The 25,182-nt window shown below is 31.8% G+C and overlaps 1 protein-coding gene and 2 long non-coding RNA genes across 5 annotated transcripts; 2 read left to right on the forward strand and 1 right to left on the reverse strand.

Annotated features, from left to right (window-relative positions):
- Positions 1 to 6,140: 6,140 nt before the first annotated feature.
- LOC105276647 lies at positions 6,141 to 6,814 on the forward strand. Its single transcript, XR_893434.2, has 2 exons — positions 6,141 to 6,490; positions 6,635 to 6,814. It is a non-coding gene; the product is annotated as an uncharacterized LOC105276647 (long non-coding RNA).
- Positions 6,815 to 8,178: 1,364 nt separating this feature from the next.
- LOC105276645 lies at positions 8,179 to 21,526 on the reverse strand. 3 transcript variants are annotated; one of them, XM_011334436.3, is made up of 17 exons: positions 21,436 to 21,526; positions 20,871 to 21,315; positions 20,564 to 20,640; positions 20,316 to 20,454; positions 19,891 to 20,068; positions 19,508 to 19,615; positions 19,188 to 19,322; positions 18,668 to 18,949; positions 14,861 to 17,709; positions 13,251 to 13,440; positions 13,071 to 13,185; positions 12,604 to 12,805; positions 12,284 to 12,470; positions 9,607 to 9,780; positions 9,361 to 9,513; positions 9,098 to 9,184; positions 8,179 to 8,448 (listed from the first exon to the last, which is right to left on the reverse strand). In XM_011334436.3, exons 2-17 carry the CDS (start codon positions 20,913 to 20,915, stop codon positions 8,234 to 8,236), a joined length of 5,136 nt encoding a protein of 1,711 aa, XP_011332738.1. In that variant the 5' UTR covers positions 20,916 to 21,315; positions 21,436 to 21,526; the 3' UTR covers positions 8,179 to 8,233. The 3 variants fall into 3 exon arrangements, with proteins under 3 accessions (XP_011332738.1, XP_011332736.1, XP_011332737.1); XM_011334434.3 differs by having other exon boundaries at positions 14,663 to 17,709; XM_011334435.3 differs by lacking the exons at positions 20,871 to 21,315; positions 21,436 to 21,526 and adding an exon at positions 20,746 to 20,847 and having other exon boundaries at positions 14,663 to 17,709.
- A 154-nt stretch (positions 21,527 to 21,680) lies between these two features.
- On the forward strand, positions 21,681 to 23,903 carry LOC105276646. The gene is made up of 2 exons (XR_893433.3): positions 21,681 to 22,067; positions 22,202 to 23,903. It is a non-coding gene; the product is annotated as an uncharacterized LOC105276646 (long non-coding RNA).
- The last annotated feature ends 1,279 nt before the right edge of the window (positions 23,904 to 25,182 follow it).

Genomic DNA, 25,182 nt, shown 5'->3' on the forward strand with positions numbered 1-25,182 from the left:
TTATTATTATTTGAAATATTTGTAGCATAATAAAATATAGAATGTATCTTCAAATACATTTTAAAAATTATGTCAAAAATTATGTAACGTGTTGTGAATTAACAATATGAGTTCTACGTTCAGTATCTATAATACATATAATAAGTTTCACCACTGAAAAACCACTGGTTACTTGTCAATTAACAGCGCTCAACAAAAGTGCCCGAAATTCATATCTTTCGTGTCATCTAATATATGGTCTTAGCTAATCTTTCTAAATTTAGTTTAATTTTTTCCGATTTGATTAATTAGAATCAAACCAAAAAGTCATTGCGATTTACATTGTGTAAATGATTGTCATTACGTCATTAGCGATTAAACAGAATATTATAATATTTAAGTTTGAAAAAATACATTTACGGTGCATCCTGAGAAATTTATCAATTGATGACATTTTAGCATGTATGTATGTATGTATGTATGTATGTATGTATGTATGTATGTATGTATATATACATGTGTATATATATATATATATATATATAACGCCGTTTACTTTTTTTACAAGTTTACTGTTTTATAGTCCAAGTATTGTATCTCACGTGAAGAATACTATGCAAATACAGAATAATGATGCTAAATTTGAAAGAATGATACATACCGTGACATCAATGCTGTTTTCTTTCAAATCTGTTTTATAGTCCAAGCGCATTGAGTATTATTTAAACGATATATTATATTTTTAAGATAAAACTAATTAAAAATATAAGAAAACTACAGAAAAAAAACAATTAATGAGTAAATCAATATGAAATATCACGATTCCTTATGTGTATCGTCAAAGTATATATATGTTTCTGATCCAATTATTATTAAATATTTTTAACAAATCCAGATTCAAAATTCTTCATTTTTCCAAAAAGTGACTTAAATTCCCAGACAGCATAAAATGTCCTCAGGATCATCCTGAATATGTCCAGGACGATTCAGGATATTTCGAGGATGTTTTAAGATCTGATTCTAAATTTGTTTTATGAAAATTTAGTATGCATTTATAATTATTTTCAATTATGTAGAATATTTAACATAATTAGAAATTTTTAATATTGTAATAAAATATAAATATCCCATAAATATCCACTGGATAACCACAGGATGTTTGTAAAATATCTGGCCTGTCTATATTATGTCAGATAGCTTATAACGTCCTAAAATTATCCTAAACACATCCAGGATATCCTGAGATTCCCGCCTCTAATTCACCAAGCGACCGATAGATGGCCAGGCCAGGCGTGACGTTCTCGCAAGAAACATTTGCGTTATCACCTTATAAATAATCATCCGGAAAACCGATCCAGCACTCTTTTCTTTTTCTTTTCTTTTGAAATCATTATTGCTTGAAGTGATATCTCATTCCAAAAAAGTAAGATTCCACTACACGAAATTTAGAGAGTAATTCATAAAATATAAAAATCTAGTTTTTTACAAAAATGTGACTTAACTCCGTCTATCTTTGAGGCACTGATATATAGAATTGATAAATACCCATATAGCACAGAAATTAATTAGGACATATCCTGTGGACGTTCCTGTGACGTTCCCTGGAGCTTCTGTGCTGTATGGGTTTCGTCCTTGAAACGTACGAATAATATCCCAAACATATCCTATAGAAATCCTTAGGATATTTCATAGGATTTCCCTCGATATTCTAGAGGATCATATACGGCTATCATTTCCTCTTCCTCGGGACATCCAGAGGAGATTCGAGAATTAAAATGGGATATCCTCAGAATATCACACATGTATGTCCTGGATGTTCTCGGATGTCCTTAGGATATCCTTGTGCTGTCTGGGTTATGAAACTTGAATTTAATAAATATATCAAAGAAACAATATATACATTTTGTGTATAACATTTGTTTTCCGTTACTGAAATTCAAAGTTCATTTTTCATCCAAAATTTATTTATTGAAGGATTTATTTATTTATATGTGACACTGCATAAAAATACTCAAAAATATTAAATGTAATCATTATTTGTTGCCCATCTTAATATCTATAATAATGAAAAATATTTAAGTTAATTAATATCCATTTGCTTACAAATTTTTTATTGCTATTATTAAAGCCAATCAAAATAATGTCAATCATTAATGTCTTGTAATCATAAATTTCTTGAGAAAGATTCATTGATTTAAAATCTGAAATTCTATACATTAGACTGCAAAATATACAGAGTGACAAAGATTAGTTTTTCGCGAGTAAAACTTGGTAAGCTGAGTAGAAAAGTCCTTTACGGTTTGCAATTTTCACAATAATTATTGAGGTATTAATTAAAAAGGAAATGCAAATAGTGCATGCGTTTCGATCAATTACGTTAAACTAAATAAAAATATTTTTTATCAACATGACTATTTTGAGTCATATTAGACGTTTTATCTAATTGAAAAATGTCAAATATTATAATAAGATATAAATATTGTAATAAAATATCCTATAAATATCTACGGGACATCTGCAGAATGTAAATTCGATACATGCCGTTACATTTATGTTCAAATAATTATTTTGTAATTAATTGTAATTAAAATTAAGTTTACTTATTTACTCTTCCTCAGGACATCTAGAAGAGATCCGAAGATTAAAATTAGATAGCCTCAGGATATCTTGCATGTACGTTCTGGATGCTCTTTTCTGAATATTCTCAGGACATCTTTGTGCTGTTGGATTGTTGCTGGCACACCTAGCGCGCATAATATACCTTCCCAGACAGCACAGGATATCCTATGGACATCCGTTTTGTGTCCATTTCTTGTCGGGATATCTGTGAACCTTATACAGATAGATATCCATAGGATATACATTTGTGAACATTGCAGGACTATCCTAAAATGGACATGTTTGTATATCCATATGCTATACTTATTTGTACTTGCTCCCTGTATGCGCTATGTCAACGCCATCTGCATGTAATTCCGATCTTTTTCTGTGCATGCTATATGCAAATAAATTATTCAGACACACACACACACACACGCGCGCGCGAGAGGATTATTTGATAAATCGAACTTTGAGATGAAGAAATTCAACTTCCATTTTTATAATCAGTAAAACGCGCAGCAAATATTTATTCACAATTATTATTGATGGTAAAACGCTTTATGTTAAATATAATTTGTATGTCTATTTTGCAAGTTTAATGAAACAAATGTAAATGTGTACTTAGTGCACTAAAATTTACTTGCTAGTATCGTTTAATGATTGTTTTTAAAAAAATATTATTTATATATGAGGTACTTCATATCTGTTACGTGCATTTAAGATTATTCTACATAACAACTTTCAAGCAAAATAATAAGTATATACTCGATAGCGTAGTGGACTAGAACGAGGACTGTGAAGCTCAACGACGCAGGTTCAAATCCCGTGTGAGGTAAGTGGAAATTTTAATTAACAAAAATCGAATGCTCTTTCAACATGGTACATTTTCAATGGTACGTTATAACTGTATAACAATTTATATGTACACATTGCAAAATAAATCTTGTTTAAAATAAAATAATAATTTGGTATATAATTTCGATTTTATCTTTTATTTCGCGTTATGATGTTATTAAAACGTCATTAAGACGTTACTAAAAGGTAAAAACAGGTTACGAAGTTACGTCTTTTTAACGTCTCAGAATGTCGTCTTCTGTGCTTGCTACCTGGGCCTTTATCACGTCCAAGGATGTCCAGTGGATGTCCTATGGACGTATTTAGGACGTAAAACATGTATACCAATTTCATAAACAGATATACTATGGACATCCATACATGTCCAAAGAACGTAAAACGGATGGTCTATGGATATCCTCAATATCCTTGAAGGACATCTGATGGATATCTTTAGGATATCTGTGTACTGCTGGGTTATGACTCAGTCAGTCAAAACTGCGCTCATTTGCAAATCCGTTTTAACTAATATCTCAATAATTATTGCGAAAATTGTAAAACACGGTACGGGACTTTTCTGTTCAGCTTACTGAACTCTATTCGCTCATGAGCGGAAGGCCAATCTTTATATCAGATATCCTGTATAATTGTTTTGTTTTCCTCATGAACATTACATGAATTCTCTGAAAAGATGATTTGGTTTTATCTCATCTTATCTTTATCTTATATTTAAATAATATGCTTAGGCATTTTTAATATGCGCTTTACAACAATGAAGTGATAAATTTTTCCTCAAATATATCAAAGGACCCCGCACCAAACCTCGTGAAATTGGGCCCCGGTGAAAATGGCTGAATTTGAAATATGTTGTACCTTTTGGGTCACTGAACAAATGTTTCCGCAGGCAAAATGTCAAAAAATGGACAGTTTCGTCGTTTCAATCCTTCAAAGCCTGAGGTCAGACCAGCAAAGATATCACTTTCGGATCAATGCGGTTACCATTATAAGGGAACAATATGAATTTTTAGTGAACAAAATAGTTAAAGAATAATTTGTTTATGTGACAGTATTGTTTAAACAATATGAAAATGTCATTGTTTACAAGAACTGATTGCTGATGTAAATTCTGTGGGAAAAATCATAACAGCATTTTCCTATCTAACGCATTATGTGTTTTAAAATAAGCAATAAACAAATGGTTGATAGTGAAACCTATTCCAATAGGGGTGTATATCACTTGGACACAGTACAATTGGACACCGTTCAGTTGGACACCGTTCAATTGCGTACCGTTCAGTTGGACACCGTTCATTTAGACACGGATAGATATATACTATTTATTAGGATGCTTAGAATATATGTACCGCGTATGTTTAAATATGGTACATATATAAAAAATTAATTCAGATTAAACAGAAACAATGATATTGAGTGTTTTTATTACCTGCGATTAGCCTATATTATAGTTACCGGAGTCTACCATGTGGAGGTTGCAGTGCGATTTTAGACTCCTTTGGGGTGCTTTGGGGTACAATATATAAAGGTCTCGTAAATATTCTGACGAAACTTTGCGCTCTTATACGAAAACGGGGAATTATTATACAGCCACGTGTGTGTGTGTGTGTGTGTGTGTGTGTCTGGGACTCCCCCAGGAACCCCGAATCGTGAGAGGCAAGGGGACTCACGTACAAAAAACATCCAAAAGGAGTCTAAAATCGCACTGCAACCTCCACGTGGTAGACTCCGGTAACTATATATAGGCTAATCGCAGGTGTAATAAAAACACTCAATATCATTGTTTCTGTTTAACAGTACTTGTTTTTTCATAACTAAGGGTCAGGCTACTGGAATAGGTTTCACTATCAGCCATTTGTTTATTGCTTATTTTAAAACACATAATGCGTTATATAGGAAAACGCTGTTATGATTTTTCCCACAGAATTTACATCAGCAATCAGTTCTTGTAAACAATGACATTTTCATATTGTTTAAACAATACTGTCACATAAACAAATTATTCTTTAACTATTTTGTTCACTAAAAATTCATATTGTTCCCTTATAATAATAACCGCATTGATCCGAAAGTGATATCTTTGCTGGTCTGACCTCAGGCTTTGAAGGGTTGAAACAACGAAACTGTCCATTTTTTGACATTTTGCCTGCGGAAACATTTGTTCAGTGACCCAAAAAGTACAACATATTTCAAATTCAGTCATTTTCACCGGGGCCCAATTTCACGGGGTTTGGTGCGGGGTCCTTTTCATTGTTGCTGCCCAATGTTAATATACCTCAAATCAATGTAAAACATTGAATTTTTCAAGGAATTTGATGTTTAGAAGGATGTAAAAGAAAAATGGATATGTCAAAATGAAAGAAAAGAAAGAAAATAAGATTGTTTACTTCGAGGCAGAAATTATATTAAATAGAACTAGAAAGGTAAAAGGTAAAAGCCAATGTTATCGGCAATGTTGCTACTGCGTGTGCATTTGTTAGGTGTACAAATTAATTCGGTGCTTTTGTTGAAGAAATTGAGCTTTTATTATTAAAAAATAATAAATATAATTTTTGAAATATTCGTCATCATTTTCTAATACTTTTCTTCATCTATCGGACAGTTGACGAATCTCTCCTCAAAAAAAAAGAAAAAGTTGAAAGAAAAAATAAATAAAGACTCTATATATATATAAATTTGTTTTCAAAAACAAATTCATTTGCACACCTAATACATACACGCGGGCGCACACAATCATATATTGTGTAAAACCTTTGATATAAGAAGTTTCAACCTTAATGTGCAGAGTCAAAGCTGATTCAAATTTTAGTCTTTATAAGTTATATCATATATGCAGCAATACCATTCAATCTTGAAAGTATTTACCCTTATTATCTATAATTTTTTGCCATCTCTCGGGTGTAAGTTTCGCATTCCGTTGCAACAGAAAGACATCAGTTTGGAGGTAATGAAATTATCGATCTATTTTCGTCATCCATTTCTACCACATCTCGAAAACGCTGTCCGGCTAAAGCGTTTTGCATCGACTGGAATAAAAGATAATTCGAAGGCGCCAAGTCAGGTGAGTACGCCATACGAAAGAATTTCCAATCCCAAGCTAAAGATGGTTTGCTAAGTGATATAAGTAACGTACGGCCTAGCATTATCATGCAGCAAAATGACCTTCCAACTTCCTTGCCCCTTGTAAATGTCTTCTTTATTTCAGTTCTGCAGCCAAATCATTCCCAGTGAGAAGGAATTGGGCAAGATGCCAGCAAGAGGGAGATTAGCACTTAATCACTTTAACACAAATTTTATAATAAGCAGCTATATTTTTATATTTAGAAATTGTTCTACAAATTCTTCCAAACACTTTCTATTCTTTTTCTTCTAATAAATAATCAAATAAAAAAATATTGTGTTTTTAAGCGTTCGTCGCGCTAAGTGGATCGCCTCCTTAATCTCATAATTCCTTCTGAACAATACATTTAACGATTTATTAAAGTAATAAGTCATTTCAAGCAATCTTTGTAACTATCGAAATCTTATTACGTAGAACAAACTAGCAAATGAGTTTATATTTACTTCATAAATTATTCTGAAAAAATTAAACTGTATATTTACCTTAAACAATTATAATTAATCTTTAAACTTAATATATCTGTACAAAAACAGTTGTTTCTCATTGTTCCTCTGTCTTTAAGCTAATTATAATGAATTACGATAATCCTCCTTTCCTATCCACTCTTAAAAAAGCCGTGTTAAATCAAATCGAAATCATTGTTGCCTCTTTTCCGTGACGCTGATTGGTTATCTCGATTCGCGTTGTGCGTTATGTTCAGTTTAGATTACCATCGCGCGACTGTCTTCGCGTGGAGGATAACAATTTGGTAGAGTGTGATAATTGTGCATATAATAAATAATAGATTAATATTATTATTCGAAAACATTAATATTGAAAAATAAAATAGCGCGTGCCTGTGTTGTACTAGTCCTATTCTAAAAAAGGCGTGTTAACTTCGTGAAGTTCTTTTTTATCGAATATTGAGGCCTCTTTTCCGCGACGCTGATTGGTTCTCTCGCTTGGCTCGAACTTCGTGTGACTTGAACTTCGTGTTGCGAATGTCAGAATGTCATAGTGGCTGTCAGTGCGGTTATATTGACAATTTTATTTATTATATATATTTTTTTTTATTTTTTATTTTACTTATAGCGCGCGTAGCGCGCGCCTGTGTGCTAGTAATATAAAACTTGTATTAAAAAATTCTTTTGTTAAAAAATTAAAAATAATGTAAAATTTGTAATACAAGTTTTACATTATTTTTAATTTTTTAACAAAAGAATTTTTTAATACAAGTTTTATATTACTAGCACACAGGCGCGCGCTACGCGCGCTATAAGTAAAATAAAAAATAAAAAAAAATATATATAATAAATAAAATTGTCAATATAACCGCACTGACAGCCACTATGACATTTTGACATTCGCAACACGAAGTTCAAGTCACACGAAGTTCGAGCCAAGCGAGAGAACCAATCAGCGTCGCGGAAAAGAGGCCTCAATATTCGATAAAAAAGAACTTCACGATGTTAACACGCCTTTTTAGAATAGGAGGAAAGGAGGATAAAAAAGAACTTCACGATGTTAACACGCCTTTTTTAGAATAAGGAGGATTAGAATAAGGAGGATAAAAAAGAACTTTACGATGTTAACACGCCTTTTTTAGAATAGGATTTTTTATTTTTAACAAAAGCATCTTTTTAATACAAGTTTTATATTATTTTTTATTTTTTAACAAAACATCTTTTTAATACAAGTTTTATATTAGTTTTTATTTTTTACCGACTTATAGAGTTTTAAGTGCGACTTCCAAAATGCTTTTTTACGTAGTCTTATGAATGCCTCCAATTGCATGATCGTGCTCGGCCTCAAAGGTGTACTCGGCGTCCATTGTAACACGCATGACGCGACAACGTCAAACTTCTGTTTGGAGAGACTGAGTAACGCAGATATCACGCCTTCTTGCTGATCATGCGAACCTATGTAGGAAATGATTAATGAAATTATAAGATGTTTTAAAGTATCACAGGAGAAAAGAGTAATATTTTATAGGTCATAGTATCGATTATTCTAAATACTAAAATTTACACAGACAAATGCTCTATTCCGAACTGTTTCTGATAATTAACACGCGATATCTCGAATTTGACACACAATATTTTAACGTCTGTTGACTATGCTCATTATCAAATGTATGTAAAAGTTGTTGGAAATTCTCTACATGGTATATATTTACGATTTTTGCTATAATATTGTTACTACTGCTATTGAAAAATACTATTGATTGTTTTCTATGCACATAATTCTGCATAAGAGAATGTTCTCTAAGATTCTTTACTGCTTCAATAACTTTCAGCTTTTCACCGACATTGAGAGATTTCAGCTTTTGTTTAGAACACATTATACATTATGGGGAAGGCGAGAGCGATATTACAGAGTTACAGAGATTAATGTATTAAAATTATAGAGGCATTCGACTTGTAGAGGTCGCATTTCTTAAAATTCGAGTTATAGAGGCCAAATGAGGCGATTGAACTAAATCTCTAACTTATAGAGGTTTTCAAGTTATAGAGGTTCGAGTTAGCGAGGTTCTACTGTATATAAAAGTAATATATAAAAGTAATATACCTTGCTCAGATTTGATGAGATCATGCAATTGATTAATAATATCTTGCACAACCTTGGCTGTTGATGGAAATGCGCGCAACATTCTACCTGTAAATATAAACAATACATTCAATAATGCTCTTTTGTATTAGAAGACATAATATCAGGGTTGGGTAACTTTATTTTTTTCTTTAACTAAGTTAAGTTAAAAGTTAATAACTTTTAACTATTTAACTAGTTACTAGCCAACCCTGCATAATACAATAGACAGAATATAAGCATACCAAGTAAACAAAATCCATCATATACACAAGGATGCTCATGATTAATAATCATTGGTAACAAAGTAGAACAAATGAAATTGTTATATATCCAGGATGGTCCTTGTTTCTTTGCTATAAGTATGATGGCTGTGTCCAAGCCATCAGTCTGTTTAACTACAAAAATAATGCATTATTACTCATTATTGAGAGATTGACGTTCATCCGTAACGTTATTTTAAATAGTTAATTTTATAAAAATCTCTTTACCTTTCAGAGCACTTGTAAATTCTTCAAGAAGATCATTTATCGTTTCTTGGGAATAAACATACTTATAAAATGCTACTATCAATAACTTTAATGCCTTTGATCTCTTTGCTGATTTTTGCAGTTCGTCAATCTGTTGCCAGCCGATAAGAAAGGCTATACACTTGGGTAATATTCCTGCAACAATAAAATAATATAATTATTAGACATTTCTTCATGTAAATGTTCTCCAAGTAGAAAGGCAAAACTAAAGAGATGTGCCTAACAATTAGAACAATTATTGTTATGCAATATCGCGAAATTTATTCCTTTTTCGCCGTTCCTTTTATCCGTGAAACCTTGGAGAATTTCACACATGCGCGAATTAAATACTTCAAGTTTTTCTATGGTTCTTGAATTGTAAGCAATTACAGACAAAGTTATAGCAATTAATAATAATCTGTATCACGCACAATTAATACAATATTATTAAAAATTATAATGCGTTAAGTTATTCCAAAACCATAAAACTTATTTATTTACGTTTACATCGATTTTAATTTTGTGAATTGACGGACTCAAACAAAAGAACCGATTCGATGTATTGTTAACTTTCAGTGCATTGTATACATTGTAAAACTTCAAACAATATTTTGTTAATTTATTCAGCGACAAAAGAAAAGGATTGCATCTCTGGCCAAAATTATCATCACTTTTATGAAACCTTTCTTATTACACGCTTTTTTTACGAAAGTCTAAATCTCTTATTTTAAAACTCCTCTTATCTGATAATGCCAATTATGACGTATAATATTTAAAAGTAAAGACCATTGAAATGTATACTGAAACACGACTATACTAATCCCTCTCTATAAAAAAACTATTGGAGACAATAAAGTATTGTTAACGTGAATGTATGCATGTTTGTTGGTGGCGTAGTAAAACGCTTTGCACAGTAGTAGTCTAAAAATTGCTAGAGAAAGGCAATCTGTTTTTATCTATTTTTCTCATTTATCTATATATAATCTTGAATGCTAATATAGACATTATACATAATACAGGCAATATGCACATTTTAAAATGATATAACTGGAAACTATATTTGCGCGAATCCGTATTGATATTTGCAGCGTTTCAGTCATTTGGCATACAAGGTATTGACGATAGGTAGGAGGATAGTATCGATTATTTTAAACATTGTAAATGTTTATATGAAAGTGTATCGTATTCCGTACGGTTTCCGAGATAGAGCTATTTGAATGTATAGTTGCAAAATTACTGATAAAAAAAGAGATATTATATATTGTTTCTAATATTTATTATTCAAGTAACACAAAATTTTCTATAGTTTATACATTTTGTATAGTTTATAATAAATTTTCAAAGTTCAAAATTTTTCAAAAGCACCGTCAACATCAACGCATTTTTTCTTTTTTTTATATGAACAGTTTTGTTTAAAATAATTAATACTATCACCTCCCACAAAATATTGACCTATCCTCTTGTAAAGAACTTGTATAAAGATAATCTAAATAACATTATCGAGATATTTAAATATTAAACTAAGATATGTAGCAAGAATTAAAATCACTTTTTTCATCATGTTTTCAATAGCTACATATTATCGACAAAAAATAAAATACATCAGATCATAGAAAAGCAATGTATTGAGTCGTGCAACAAGTAATTTAGGATTTTTTGAATAAAACTGCCTGATTCACGTATCAAACTAAATTTCTAAATGCAATGCTTCTATTTCATATATCTTCAGTATCTTTGCTATCTTTCGAGCGCGTTCATCATTGTGGATTATTATTTGGAAATCCATCTATTAGAAAATTTGAAATTACTTGTTATACAACTCAATATAATTTATCGAATTTTTATTTAAAAAATTGGTAATTATATAGTTTAACGAAGCACCCTCGGATGACCTTGACCTTGACATATATTATAAAGGTCACCCTTCTGAGTGACCTTCAAAAGGTTTTAGCCGTCGCTCATTGTTTATTAAAAAGTTATAAACAAAATAAATTCAGTGATTTCGTATGGATCTTCGACTTTTCACACGAAGCAAGGACTTGAAGTTGATATATATTACACAGATCGCCTCACCAAGTAACATGCAGGTTTCATCTGTCTTGGAGGAGGGGCAAGGCCCCTCCCCCCCCGCTCCCCCGCGAAGCGGGCTGAAACTATGCGTGACTTTTTAATAAACAACGAGCAACAGATAAAACCTTCTGCATGTTACTTGGTGGAAAATCCATACGAAAGCACTAAATTTATTTTGTTAATAACTTTTTAATGAACACGAGCGCCGGCTAAAACCTTTTGAACGTCACTCAGGAGAGTGACCGTTATAACATATGTCAAGGTCAAGGTCATCGGAGATGCCTCCTTTTCTTCAGGTTTACCCACTTCTTTTGTTTACAACTTTTTAATAAACAACGAGCGACGGCTAAAACCTTTTGAAGGTCACTCAGGAGGGTGACCTTTATAATATATGTCAAGGTCCAGGTCATCCGAGGGTGCTCCGTTAAACTATATAATTACCAAAAAATTACATTTTATACGTTAAACGTTAAGATTTAAATTTAAAAGAAAAGAAAAGAAAAACGATTGTTCGAACAATCGAATACTTTTCATAAGAATCAACTTTTAATAATTATATAAAAAATTGATATGCTAGCGTATACAATACCTATATTGGTGTCAGCCTTTGGAAGAACTTCGGACCAGCATGTCAACACTATATACAAAACACTTATTGCCTTAAGGTTCATGCAATAAAGAGCATCACAGCACATTATGCGTATTTTTTCCCTGTCCTTTTGAATACGCGACAGGATGACATACATTCGTGTAAGTGTGTCGACTACATTCAAATTCTATAAATATAGAAAGAATAATTTTGTCATTATATCATATTATGTTGTTATATTATTATCATTTAATTTCTTATTTGTTCCAAACAAGTCAAGTCAATGAAGAAATAAAAAAGTAATAACAGAGAAAACAAACCTTCACATCACTATTAAGTCTGAAAAGCTTATATTGAATACCGGCTTGTACAAAATGTATAATCATCGGTCTTGACACTTCTAGATCGACCAACAATGTTGTAAACTTCTGCTCAAGCGTGGTCATTAGTGGTGCCGGAGGAGTGAACGAGTTATCCAAAATATTCTTATTTTTGTTCTCTGATAAGAATTCGATTATGCATCTGAAATAATCAATGAAGCATTATTATCTTCAATATTCATGTATCATGCCTTCCAAATGTAATAAATACGACTACGACTTTTAAGTATATGTTTAGAGTAGATGCTGAAATCGTTCGAGATAATTGGGAATATATTTATCGATATTTCTACTATTTCTTCACAAGATTTGAATGATTTGAATTAAATGACACGGAATACATGAGAGAGCGCACGCATTTTTTGTAATGTCTGTATGTCTAACAGATTATATATTATTTTACTAACTTGGCTATGATACGAGATCCGCAGGTACTCGTTAAATTTTGTAAAACCTCATGATACACAGTGTCTTCCCACGCACTGTTTGCGAGTTTTTCCAATTCTTTCTTTACAAAATTATCTGAAACATTTAGAAAATAATATAAAATGTATTAATAATTAAATCATACATTTTTTCTTACATACCTGTTATTGTACTAATGTGTTTCATTTGTTTACGTGATATTTTGGGTTTAATAGGTTTCTCATTAATATATTTAACAAACCAAGAGATTAGTGTTCCGGATTCTTCCACATTATCGTAAGGAACATCGGTACATTTTGTTACTTCCTCTCGTTGATTCGTACCTACGTTTTCTCTTGGAATTTTGCCAACCTTATAACCCATAATAATCTTATTATTTTCCACAAAGAAAGCGTAATGTAGTACATGTATGGTGGAAAATACAGGGTGTCCCATGACTGAAGGTCCATTCATTAATGGCGTGTTATTGACTACAACCATTGAAAGTTGTGAATCTTATTAGCGTTGCCGCATCCATAATTCTGTAATTTGAAATACATTTGTAAATTCTGTAATTTGTAATATATTTGTAAATAAACAAGTTAAATTAAATGTCTTTTTTCTTTTCTTTTTCAAATATTCACATCAACTTTCATCAATGGTTGTAGTTCTGTTAGAAAGCATTTACGGACATATGTTTATTAAACAATTTCAACTCTAAATGACGTCAATAATATACCCTTAATGTATGGACCTTCAGTCATGGAACACTCTGCATATTCCAGACAAATCGTAATATTATAAAATTGTGCCAATTAGAAATAAAATTCAATTAGGTTCTTTTTGATGTTAGAAAAACTTTTATGAAAAAAATTAATACTGCTAAAATATTGTAATATTCAAATAATAATTAATTTTATATTATTTATTTTTCTAGTTTTTCTCAATGTATAACAATAAATAATAAATGTAAGTAAATGTGAGTAATAGACGGAATTAATAGAAACAGACAGACAAAGTAAGAATTTAAAGCGATAAAACAACATAAAGTTTTAATCCTCTTTTAAACTCTTTGTATAATTTATTTAAAAACTATATTTTCTATATTTATATTTTTTGCAATTATTTTGATGTTATTGCATTACATATTCTGATTTTTATGTAAAACCGAAACATAAATGTCGATACATATACATATATATTTTTTATGCCGATTTTAATTCCAATTTCTACATGTTACTTCGCTTTAAAACACAAGATAGCGGTTTGTCCTTGCATAAACTTTAAGAAATATGACAGTGATTTGATATTGATAAAACTTAATTAAAATTAATTAGAAAAATTCCTCAAAACGCCAGTAGTTTCAATTATAATGATCCACGTTTATTTACGACCAGACTGGCTAGACAAGATGTACAAATTAACACAACGTTTCGACCTCTATTTCGGGTCCTTTTCAAGTGTAAAATATAGTCACTTCCTGAAAGTAGTTGCAATGAACGATAGTTACCACTTTCAGGAAGTGACTATATTTTATTCCAAAACCTCCGTCCGCAAAGGATTAAGAGACTAATTTGCTTTTATTGTTATTTACACGATCTTCGATGACTCGGTTTCCTAGATTATCCCTGGATATCGGTGAACGATCCCTTGAAGGCATGCATTTACTGTCGTGATTCTCGCGAGGAGACACATTTGATAATCTGTTGTCATTCAAAACCGTATTACACGGTATCACATAATTTTCTGCATTCGTATCACAAGTCTGTTTCAATTCGTCAGTAGGCGTTACCTCTTCAACAATTCCAATTTGTTTTATTTGTATATCTTCTCCGACATCTTCATTACAGTCGTGTATCCAATCTTCACTGGGATAACTAGGAGATTCTAATTGAATATTTATACTTGGCACATTGAGTCTTCCATCTTCTAAATTGTTCACTTTGTTATGTGAGATATCGTTGGACGATACATGCAATTTGTCGCGACTGTTCGACACCTCTGCGATTATCTTCGCATTTAGCAGCAAAGGCTCAGCAGAAGCAGATGCATTTGTATTTTCGTCAATTATGCTATTAACTGCTACATTATCGCAGCTATCAAACTCTACGATCATAGACGCCTGCTCGACATTCATGTTAGACGGAGAGAAATTATTGTCGTTAAGAAGATCTCCATTATTCGAATTTTCTTCATCAGGTTTATTATCGGGACCATGCACTTTATTATATTTAACAGTATTCTTCTCGTTTCTCTTCTTCGCCATATGATTTTTCTCCTTCTCAATTGACGAGCCATTCTCCTGAATTTGCGTGTCTAATTGTTTACTTTCATCGCGCTTTTGTTGAGATGATTTTTCTAAGATAGCTGCGTTTTTTGGAGTATTTGTAAAGTCTTTTCGGAGTCTACTTAAACAATCCTCGAAGACTCGGTTATCCCTCGATATCGGCAAATGTCGAAGCCTTGGAGATATGCAGTCACCGTCATGATTTTCGCGATGCGACACCTTTAACGCACTTGATTGGTTTAGTAATGAAATTCTATCGTCATTCAAAACTGTATCGCACGGTGCAGCATTGTCAGAATTTTTTTCTGCATTTGTATCGCAAGTATGTTCCAATTCGCCAGTCGGCGTTACCTCTTCAATTTGTTTTATTTGTATATTTTCTTCAACATCTTCATTACAGTCGTGTATCGAATCTGCACTGGGAGAACTGGGAGATTTTAACTGGACATTCGTGCTTGGTATAGGAAGTCTTTCACACTTGAAATTCTTCATTGTGTTATACGAGATATCATTGGACGATACAACAGATTTGTCGCGACTGTTCGACACTTGTGCGATTATCTTCGCGTTTGGCAGCAAAGGCCCAGCAGAAGCTGATGCATTTGTATTTTCGTCGATTATGCTATCAACTGCTACATTATCGCATTTATCAAACTCTACGGTCATAGACGCCTGCTCGATATTCATGTTAGACGGAGGGAAATTATCGTCGTGTGTGTTAAGATCTCCATTATTCGTCGAATTTTCTTCTTCACCGTCAGTATTCTTCTTCACCGTATGACTTTTCTCGTTCTCAATTGACGAGTCATTCTCCTGAATTTGCGTGTCCAATTGTTCACTTTCATCGCGCTTTTGTTGAGACGTTTCTAAGATAGCTGCGATTTTTTGAGTATGATGTGCCAAGTCGTTTTGAATGTTACTCGATTGAAGAACCTCGATTGAAGAGCTCGATGATTTTGGGACGTGTGCGATTCGCTTCTTTTTTATTGATTCACGGTAACCGGAATGTGATTCACTATTTTCTTGCATATCTATAGACAAGTCCGCTAACATCTCTTTCGATTTTCTCTTTAAATTAATAATGCTCTTCAACGGCGCGGGATGAATACCAGTCCTCTGTCCTTCGATTCTTAATTTTGTCAATTCGTGATGTTCGGAGGTATCGATGCACGATAGACTGTTCTGTTCCTTATTCATGTGCGAATTCGCTTGCGTTTTCCTCTTCAAATTCCTAATCTTTTTCAGCAGACGACTGGCGATGCTCTTTTTAATTTTACTTTCTCCCTTTATTTCGCTTTCCGTCATAATAATATTGCTGTTAGCATGATCTACGGATTTCTGACTATTAGATAAAAATACTGTCGTTTTGGTCGCCATTTGATTATCTATATCAATATATTCTCTATTATCCTCGCGTAATGAATTATCATTTGTAGATATTTCATTAATAATTACATCTGAACTAGCTATCGCGGACGTTACTTCCATCAGATGGGACACACTTTCCTGATTTTCTCTCGTCCATAAATTAGACTCTTCGTCAGATTCGTTATCAACGGGTCGATCGGATGTATTTACATCTAATACTGAGTTATTCTTATTTATATTCTGTATTGTTGTGTACGGTATACTATGCTCAAATTGCGAAGCTTTATTTTCTCTCGCAACATCATCAAGCCTATTGCAAAGTATGTCTCGCGAAGTGTCTTCGTCAAAAGATTCGGATTCCCACGAGTCTTCACGTGCATTATATTTTTTTAATCTCTCTTTTCTCTTTTTTAGCTTTTCTTTCTTTTTTATGCCATGTTTTTTATGCCTCCTTAATTTCTTTCCTTCATTTCTAACCCATGTGTTCTTCACTCTGTCATTGGAGTATTGTAGTACACCTTTACAGATTGCGGTAATTAGATTCGGACTTAGCGAAGTACCATTTCTGTATTCACAGTGATGGCAAGAAGAAATATTTCGCTTTTTCTTCAATTTTGGGAACTTTTTTATTTTACTTTCCAACGCTTTTAGTTGTTTCTTTATTTTCTTAATAGACAAAGACTGTTTAATCAGCGAATCATTCGAATTCGAATGAAAACTTTCTCTCGTGCAGTTAGTATTTTCAGGTAAATTAATTGTCGCGGAAATCAAATTTAGATTATTGGGTAAATTTGTTGCGGCTGGCACGTATGCCGTAGTATTTGTATCTCTCGATTCAACATTTTTGCAACTTTGTATCATCGTAGAATGTGCCGCTTCACTGATAACTATTGAGTCATCACATTGGTCATCACTTGAGCTCGCATGTGACATACGGAGTACTTTAGGAGACGCAACATCTTTATTCATCAAATCCGAGTATGTATCTGAAAATTGAAAACATAAAAAAGATATATAGTAATAATATAGTAATAGTAATAATGTAATCATTGTATAATCGGATGCATTAATGTCATCCAAGTTTGACTATTAATTTTCTACGGATTGAAATCTATAATTGATTCTATAATTCTATAATTCAAGTCTAGACTCTGTGTCGCTTTAATTCTGTGTCTTTTATAAGGATTAGCGTCGTGCGAGAAGCAGTGTTGGAATAAACGCAAAAGGTGAATGAATGAAAAGGTATGATAAAGATGACTGAACAGGATGCTCAACAACCGAAACTGACAATAGTATTAATATAAATTGTATGATAAAAAAATATATGTCTATCAGAGAAAAATATGACCAACGTAACTTGAATCTCGTTAGTGGTTCCAGTTATATCAGGTGCAGAAAAATATAGTCGAGTAGAAAAAAAAACTTATCCTTAGCTTAGTATAACAAATCCAAATTGTCTATATCTTTTTAGAGAATCTAATACTTTCAAGAACGAACGTTACATATATATAATACTTCAATGAATTTCATTGTTTTTCACAATCTTTTAATATCAACTCCGTCAAAAGTGTTCAAGTGATTATAAAGATGAAACCTTATAGAAAAAATATAGATATCACTAAACAATTGTATTGACAATATCTCGGGATTATATCAACGTTAATAATAAATATGTTTACAAATACTGAGTAATTATCTGATTGGAACAATTATTATTATTATTATTATTATTATTATAAGCACGATCAATCAAATAATGGTAAATCAAATATTTTTTATATATTTTTTATATATTCTTATTATTTTTGTAGCACTTTAAAAGTTGTATCCTAGTCACGCGCTTTTCCTCGATAGATTTTGTGTGTGTGTCGAATCTATCGATATCGATGTGTGATATCAAATTATTATGCTACACGTCATAACAATATAACAATCATTACTTACCAGATGATGAATACGGTATCAAAGAATCCTCTTTAGATGGAGACATTACATCTCCATCATCGATTAATTTTGGATATGTGTTCATTGTTTTGTATATCTTTTCAGTCATTCGATCCTGCGGTAAATGAACTTTACACTGCGCGCAAAACAATGGACATGGATAGTTTGCCGTATTATAAAATTCATCAGTCATGATATTTTTGTCTTGCGTTTCACATTTTGATTGCGCATTTAATTCGCACAATGATGTATTGACGCCAATATCAGAAGTTGATTGGATCCCTGTTCAATTCACATAATAAGCATACATATAATAATAATTCAGAGAAGGAGATAATATACAGGATGCTCCCGAATTAAATGGCCAAACTGAAAATTTTGGAAAAGAGGAAAATTTTGTTTTGTTTTGAGATTCTGAATCTATATTTTCAGTTTGGCCATTTAATCCGGGAGTATCCTGTATAATAAAAAAATAAAATAATTAAAAAATAGAATTAAGAAAATAATAAGCAATTCTTACCAATACAGGAAGTTGATTTAAATGCTGAATCATCAGTCATAATACTTTTATCCTGCCTTTCAACTGTTGGTTGACAATTTAATTTATCATCACACAATGATACATTGGTATCCAAGTTCAAAGTTGATTGGTTTTCTGCCACAGTAAACATATGTACATATACATATGTATAATAACGTGTTTTTGTGTACATATATGTGTGTATGTGTCATACGTGTGAAAAGAATAAGGAGGAGAAAGAGACGAAAAAAGGCAAGTAATATACATATACTATACGATAAAATTAATAAAGAATAATTTGTTTTTAATTTTATACTCACTTATATCATGCTTCACAGTATTCATGTCATTCGTAATAACCTTTTTCCCCATTCTTTTTAGTTTCAGCTCTGATTTTTTTAATTCCTGTTCCAGACTTTTTACTCTTTCTACAACAAAGAGAACAATCTGGTTTAAATGCGATTGTTACTATATACAACACCCATAATGTTCAGTAAATTATTTGTCCTATCATAAGCATCATCAATGGACCCAATAAAGCCAAGTATTATTAATTCACATCGCTTTTAGGCAAATACTACAAGTGCATTAATGTTGTTATAATAAAAGTATGTTAACAATGCAAATAAACAAGCTAGTGTAATTATTCCTTGTATCTAATAAATATCACTGATGAAAGAAAATATTTAACTCCTATAATTACCTTCAAATGAAGATTTGTTCAACTCATATTCCATAATTTTGTTAGAATGTTTCTCTTCTAGTTCTCCTATCTTATAAGTTAATTGTTCTATAACTTGCTTATTAGCAGTATTTTCCACATCGTTATCGTTCATTTTGTTCGTCAACTCTTCATTAATCTGTTTAGCCTTTGTTATCCTCTAAATAATAAAACACTTCTTGTTAACATATAAAACAAAAAATATTATAAATTCAACAACATAATATCCTTCAAGCAAAATCATAATTGGCAGTAAAAGGTTACGTTACGGCAGCAATGTTCTAAAGAAAAATTCTTATCGCAAGCATCAGCTTTATACATTAGAAAATAATTAATAAATAAAATTAATCGAGATAGTTTTCTAATAATTTAAGAATACAACATAATTTAAAAAGTGAATTATTTACAAGCTCCAATTCCCTTATCTTGTCCAATGCAGATTTGTAATCATAAATTACACGTTTGGCCTCTTTTTTTGCAATCGCTAAATCTGATTTCACACGATCATTTTCCTTTAGTTTTTCAGAGTACATAAAAATTAATTGGCTGAAACAAATGAAGTATTACAAGATATCGTTATAAGTTGTAACACAGTTATAAAATAATTACTAATATAACCTCAAATCTAGAAAATCGTATATAAAAACAAACTTACTGCGTCTTGCATACTTTCTGTTTTAATAATACAACAGATTCCATCTCCTCTTTCGATTTCGAATTATCTTCCTGAAACTATAATAAAATCAGTTAAACTTTTTGATGATTTGAAAATATCGTGGAAATAACCTAAAAATAAGTATGAATCTTGTAACGTGTTTACTAGCCGCGATCCTATACCCAATATCTTTGTGCAAAGAATAAAACAGACGAAACTTCAAGGAAGAACGAATTTAAAATACAGTTGTACGACAATCACATAAAAGTTATTAAAATCTTCACTGAAAAGATTGTTATTTACGTACCGGCATATTAGTCTGCTTTCTTATTGTCTTAAGGGCGATATTCATGGTTCGGACTTATATAAAGGCTGTGTTCCAAAATTCACTGCCAGCGCTGAAAAGCTATAGTATACGTGACATAAACTATAGTTTTAGTACTGGCAGTGAATTTTGGAACACAGCCAAAGTAAGACTCAATTTCATCTTTAGATGTTGTACAGATCATTTCATTGGCCACGGAATATCTGAAGATAAATGTAAGATGGTCTAGATATAGGATTCGACTATGAATACCGGCCTTAGCTTCTGTTTGCGTAAAACATTCTTGCGATTCAACAAAAGCGTGACTCCATTTTCAGAACATTATAAAATGTTTGTTACTGTTGACGTGCGAATTTCTTTTCTGAAGGTTAGTTCCGGATGGAACCGATAACACCCGTTGTTATGTAGTGCAAATATAATAAAACCCCTGTATAGCAAAGAAACCTTGTAATCGTCGCAATTCAACCTATGAGTTAATTTTCCAAAAAAATGTAAACAAGCTGAACGCTCGCTATGTAGACCGATCGAGCGGACATGATACACTTACGTGCGAATCATTTGTTTGTTTTTGGAAAGTTCGTTCCAGAACTATATACGCACTTCAACCCACCTTAGGGTTATACGACGTATAGCGACGTGCGAATCATACGACTAGAGAAGGTATAACAAAATATACTTTATAAATACTTTGTAGCATTCGCGAGTTCCGAATAGGCACGAATACTACCGAATTCTACCGAACGTGTCTTGCCATTGCGGCAAAATCAAAACATTTTAAGCTATAATTTCACGTGCCGCTAAAACAAGCGATTAGAGCTCTCCAGTCTAATCGGAATTAAAAATCCTCTACTTCCCTCTCTGGGATGAAAATGGAGGATTCTAATTGGTTTATTTCCTTATGCGTTATGCAAAAGTCTGTGTTTCTGTCCTATGAGAGTACCAGCGTGCTGGCCTAAAATGGCGGCGATGCTGGCAACAAGGTGGGAGTGCCATTCGCGCTTCTCTATATTTTAGGACTCCGATGGTGTTCCATCGCGCACAACGTTTATGTATATGTTTATGTCAATTTTTCGTCATATTTCATTGGTTCCTTGACGCCATGATGACAAATGACAGTTTTGATGCTACATTGATACCACTTTAACTGACACTACGCTTACGCGAGCGTTACTTCTAGTAGTAAGTTATCATAACTTACGTTAAACGTAGTGTGAGATGTTTTCACTGGAAAAAGCATTTATTAATATGGAAAAATATATTTTGCTTCCTTACAATCTTAAAGAATCGCTGACAAAAGTTATCTATTGCTTCAGGGATTCTCACAGCCATAAACCGGTCCTAAACTACTGCACAGTTTATTGGTGCAGCCTGAAACACCTGACGAAATATCCACAGTGATGCACCATCTTACTAAATAAAAGGAGAAATGATAGAAAACGAAAGAGGAAGATCGATAGGGCATACAGTGCATATACTTGGAACTTGGAAGGCCTATAGCCAAGAGATTAGCTTAGTAACTAACCAAATGAAACAAATAGTAATTATAAATACGTATTCCACGGCTCTTGCAATATTAAAAATAAAAGAAATTGTTTAGTAAAAATAATAAGAAAGAAAAAAGAAAATAATTATTGCAAAAATATACAGAGAATAATGCTGACAGATATAGAGAAGAAACGTTAATAATAAGTGAATTACATAAATTAAATATTCTTTCTCTTCGTCTCATCGCTCAATTAATTTAGTTAAAATAAAGAAAAAAAGAAAGAATCTTTTAAATAGCCGTTGAATATTTTGAGACGCAAGAGAAAAACATTACAAAACTGTATATATTTTTGCGAAGTCTTTATATCAATTCTTTTTCACAAATTCATTAAGCACAACTAATGAAATATGTATCTTGATAAATATATTCTGTTTCACTATTTTTCAATAATATAAGGAGTCATGATGGATTTCTGCGATATAAAAAGCAGTGGAAAATCATTTAGATAAAGAATCACGATGGGTTTGAAATTAGCCACAAGAGTTGCCGATGTGGCAAACTCGCGTGAACACGCAGCCGACTTCTTTGTGTTCGAGACACGGCCAAGAAACCGGTTTCATCAGCGAAGGGTCACTTCTCTTCTCTCTTTCTCTTTCCTTCTTCGTAAATGAACTAAGCGTGAAATACACATGCGGTCTGTTCTGTTTCAATAGAGTTCAACTAGCATGGGTGAACTGGTTATCGCCGATCGTATGTAATCGACACGCAGACAATACGCATGCTATTACCTATCGCGACATGTGCAGATGTACTCGTGTATGCACGTCATACTTACTTTCTCACGCTAATTACAAAAGACAAGTGATTTAATTCAGGATTACATCTACTATATTTAGTTGAAAAATTAATTTATGTAATACCAGGGTTGGGTAACTTTATTTTTTTTCTTTAACTAAGTTAAGTTTAAAGTTAATGACCCAGAAATTAACTAAGCTTACGTTAAAAGTTACTTATAAACACAAAAATTAAACTCAATTAAAGTTAAGTTAAAAACTTAAATTAACTTATTAAAGTTAAAAAGTTATAATTAACATATTTTTTTGATGCACTGCGACCAACCATTTTCACGACTTTAATATTGATGAATTATTTTAACTTGTATAAAAAAGTTAATGCATTTAAAAATAACTAGTTTAAGTTACAAGTTAACATATATATTTAAAATTAACGAAGTCAAGTTAAAAGTTAATAACTTTTTAACTTAACTTTGAACTATTTAACTAGTTACTACCCAACCCTGCATATAATAATATTTCCTGCACACACAATATTTACCAATTAATAGTGTGTACAGAATAGTCCATTTAATATGACCGATATGCTAATACTTTAAAAGATACATTGCATCAGAAAATGTTTAAAACAAAAGTTAAAGAGTTACAAAGGACACATAACATGGTAATATTTGTACAACCTTGAATGTAAACATCAAAGTTATACGAGAGAATATACCGTCAAATTTTATTTTTTAAATAGAAACAGCCATTTTTATTGTGTTTATTTTCGCAGCGTACATGGAGACATCTTCGAGACAATAATTAATCTTTTTTCATAAGCAAACTATCCAATCATGAATATAGAATATGCAGCATGGCGTCAGCATTACCCAAAATGTAGTATCTACATTGATGAGACTAATAAAAACATTTAACATTCCGCAAATTCCTACGAGAATATTCATAATATAACTTTCTTAGATTAAATATGGCAAATCTTTTCTCTCATATTGGATTCTACTCGTGCATGAAGTGTAGAATTGTCAATGTGAAATGGCACGGTTTACTGTTGCTTAGAAAATCGGAATGATGTTAATTTATGGTCAACTGTAACAAAGTTTGCTGCAGTATATATGCAGTATAATTTATTTACATACACAAAGGGATATTCATTTAGAAATCATCCATTATTTTCAGCATAATATGTGCAATTGTGTACTACAGAGGGAAATTATATGTTAATATTCGATCAAAAGGTCGATTCAATCTTCATGTTAAATTTTATTTGATTGTATTCAGTAGAAACATATATCGTTCATCAACTAATTGTAAGTAATAATTGCTGCCTATGATTAAACATTATTGTCTATAATATAAAATAAAAAATTAGTGTCTGATATAAACATTATCAACATTGTTGCCTGTATTACATGTCAAGTTATATGAAAAATTGAAAATTGAATCAAGCTTTTTGACTGAAATTAGATGAAAAGTGTAACCGATAAACATTTAGAAATCGTTATATTAGTTGCAGTGCGTAGTTCAAATCCTCAATTATATTCTCACGAAATTACACCTAAATATAAAATCTTTCACACAAATATTCTCAGAATACTTAGGTATCATAAATTTCACTCTTATCACATCTCCTTATCACAACGTCAAGTTAATTTTTGTCAATAGGCTCTATAGCAAATATTAAATTTTTTCCATAACATTGATCGTCACGACACACATTATTGGACAGTAAAAAATCCAAGATAGATATAGGTTGAATGTGAGTGAGTATTGGACGGTAAATGTTTGATGTGATGCTATAGAGAACAAAATTATTGGCCCGTACTTTATTGAAATTACAGAACAAAAGCAGATATTTTCTGAATGAAGAATTGCCATTATTGTGTGATGACGTATCAATAACGATCAAATATGTGATTTTAGCTAATATGCGTTGTCCAACTCATAATGTCGTTAGTGAAATATTAAATAGACTTTCCTAATCGTTGGATAAAACGAAGAAGAACTCATTAAA

Source organism: Ooceraea biroi, chromosome 11 (assembly GCF_003672135.1).
Source record: "Ooceraea biroi isolate clonal line C1 chromosome 11, Obir_v5.4, whole genome shotgun sequence".
Lineage (NCBI taxonomy): Eukaryota > Metazoa > Arthropoda > Insecta > Hymenoptera > Formicidae > Ooceraea > Ooceraea biroi.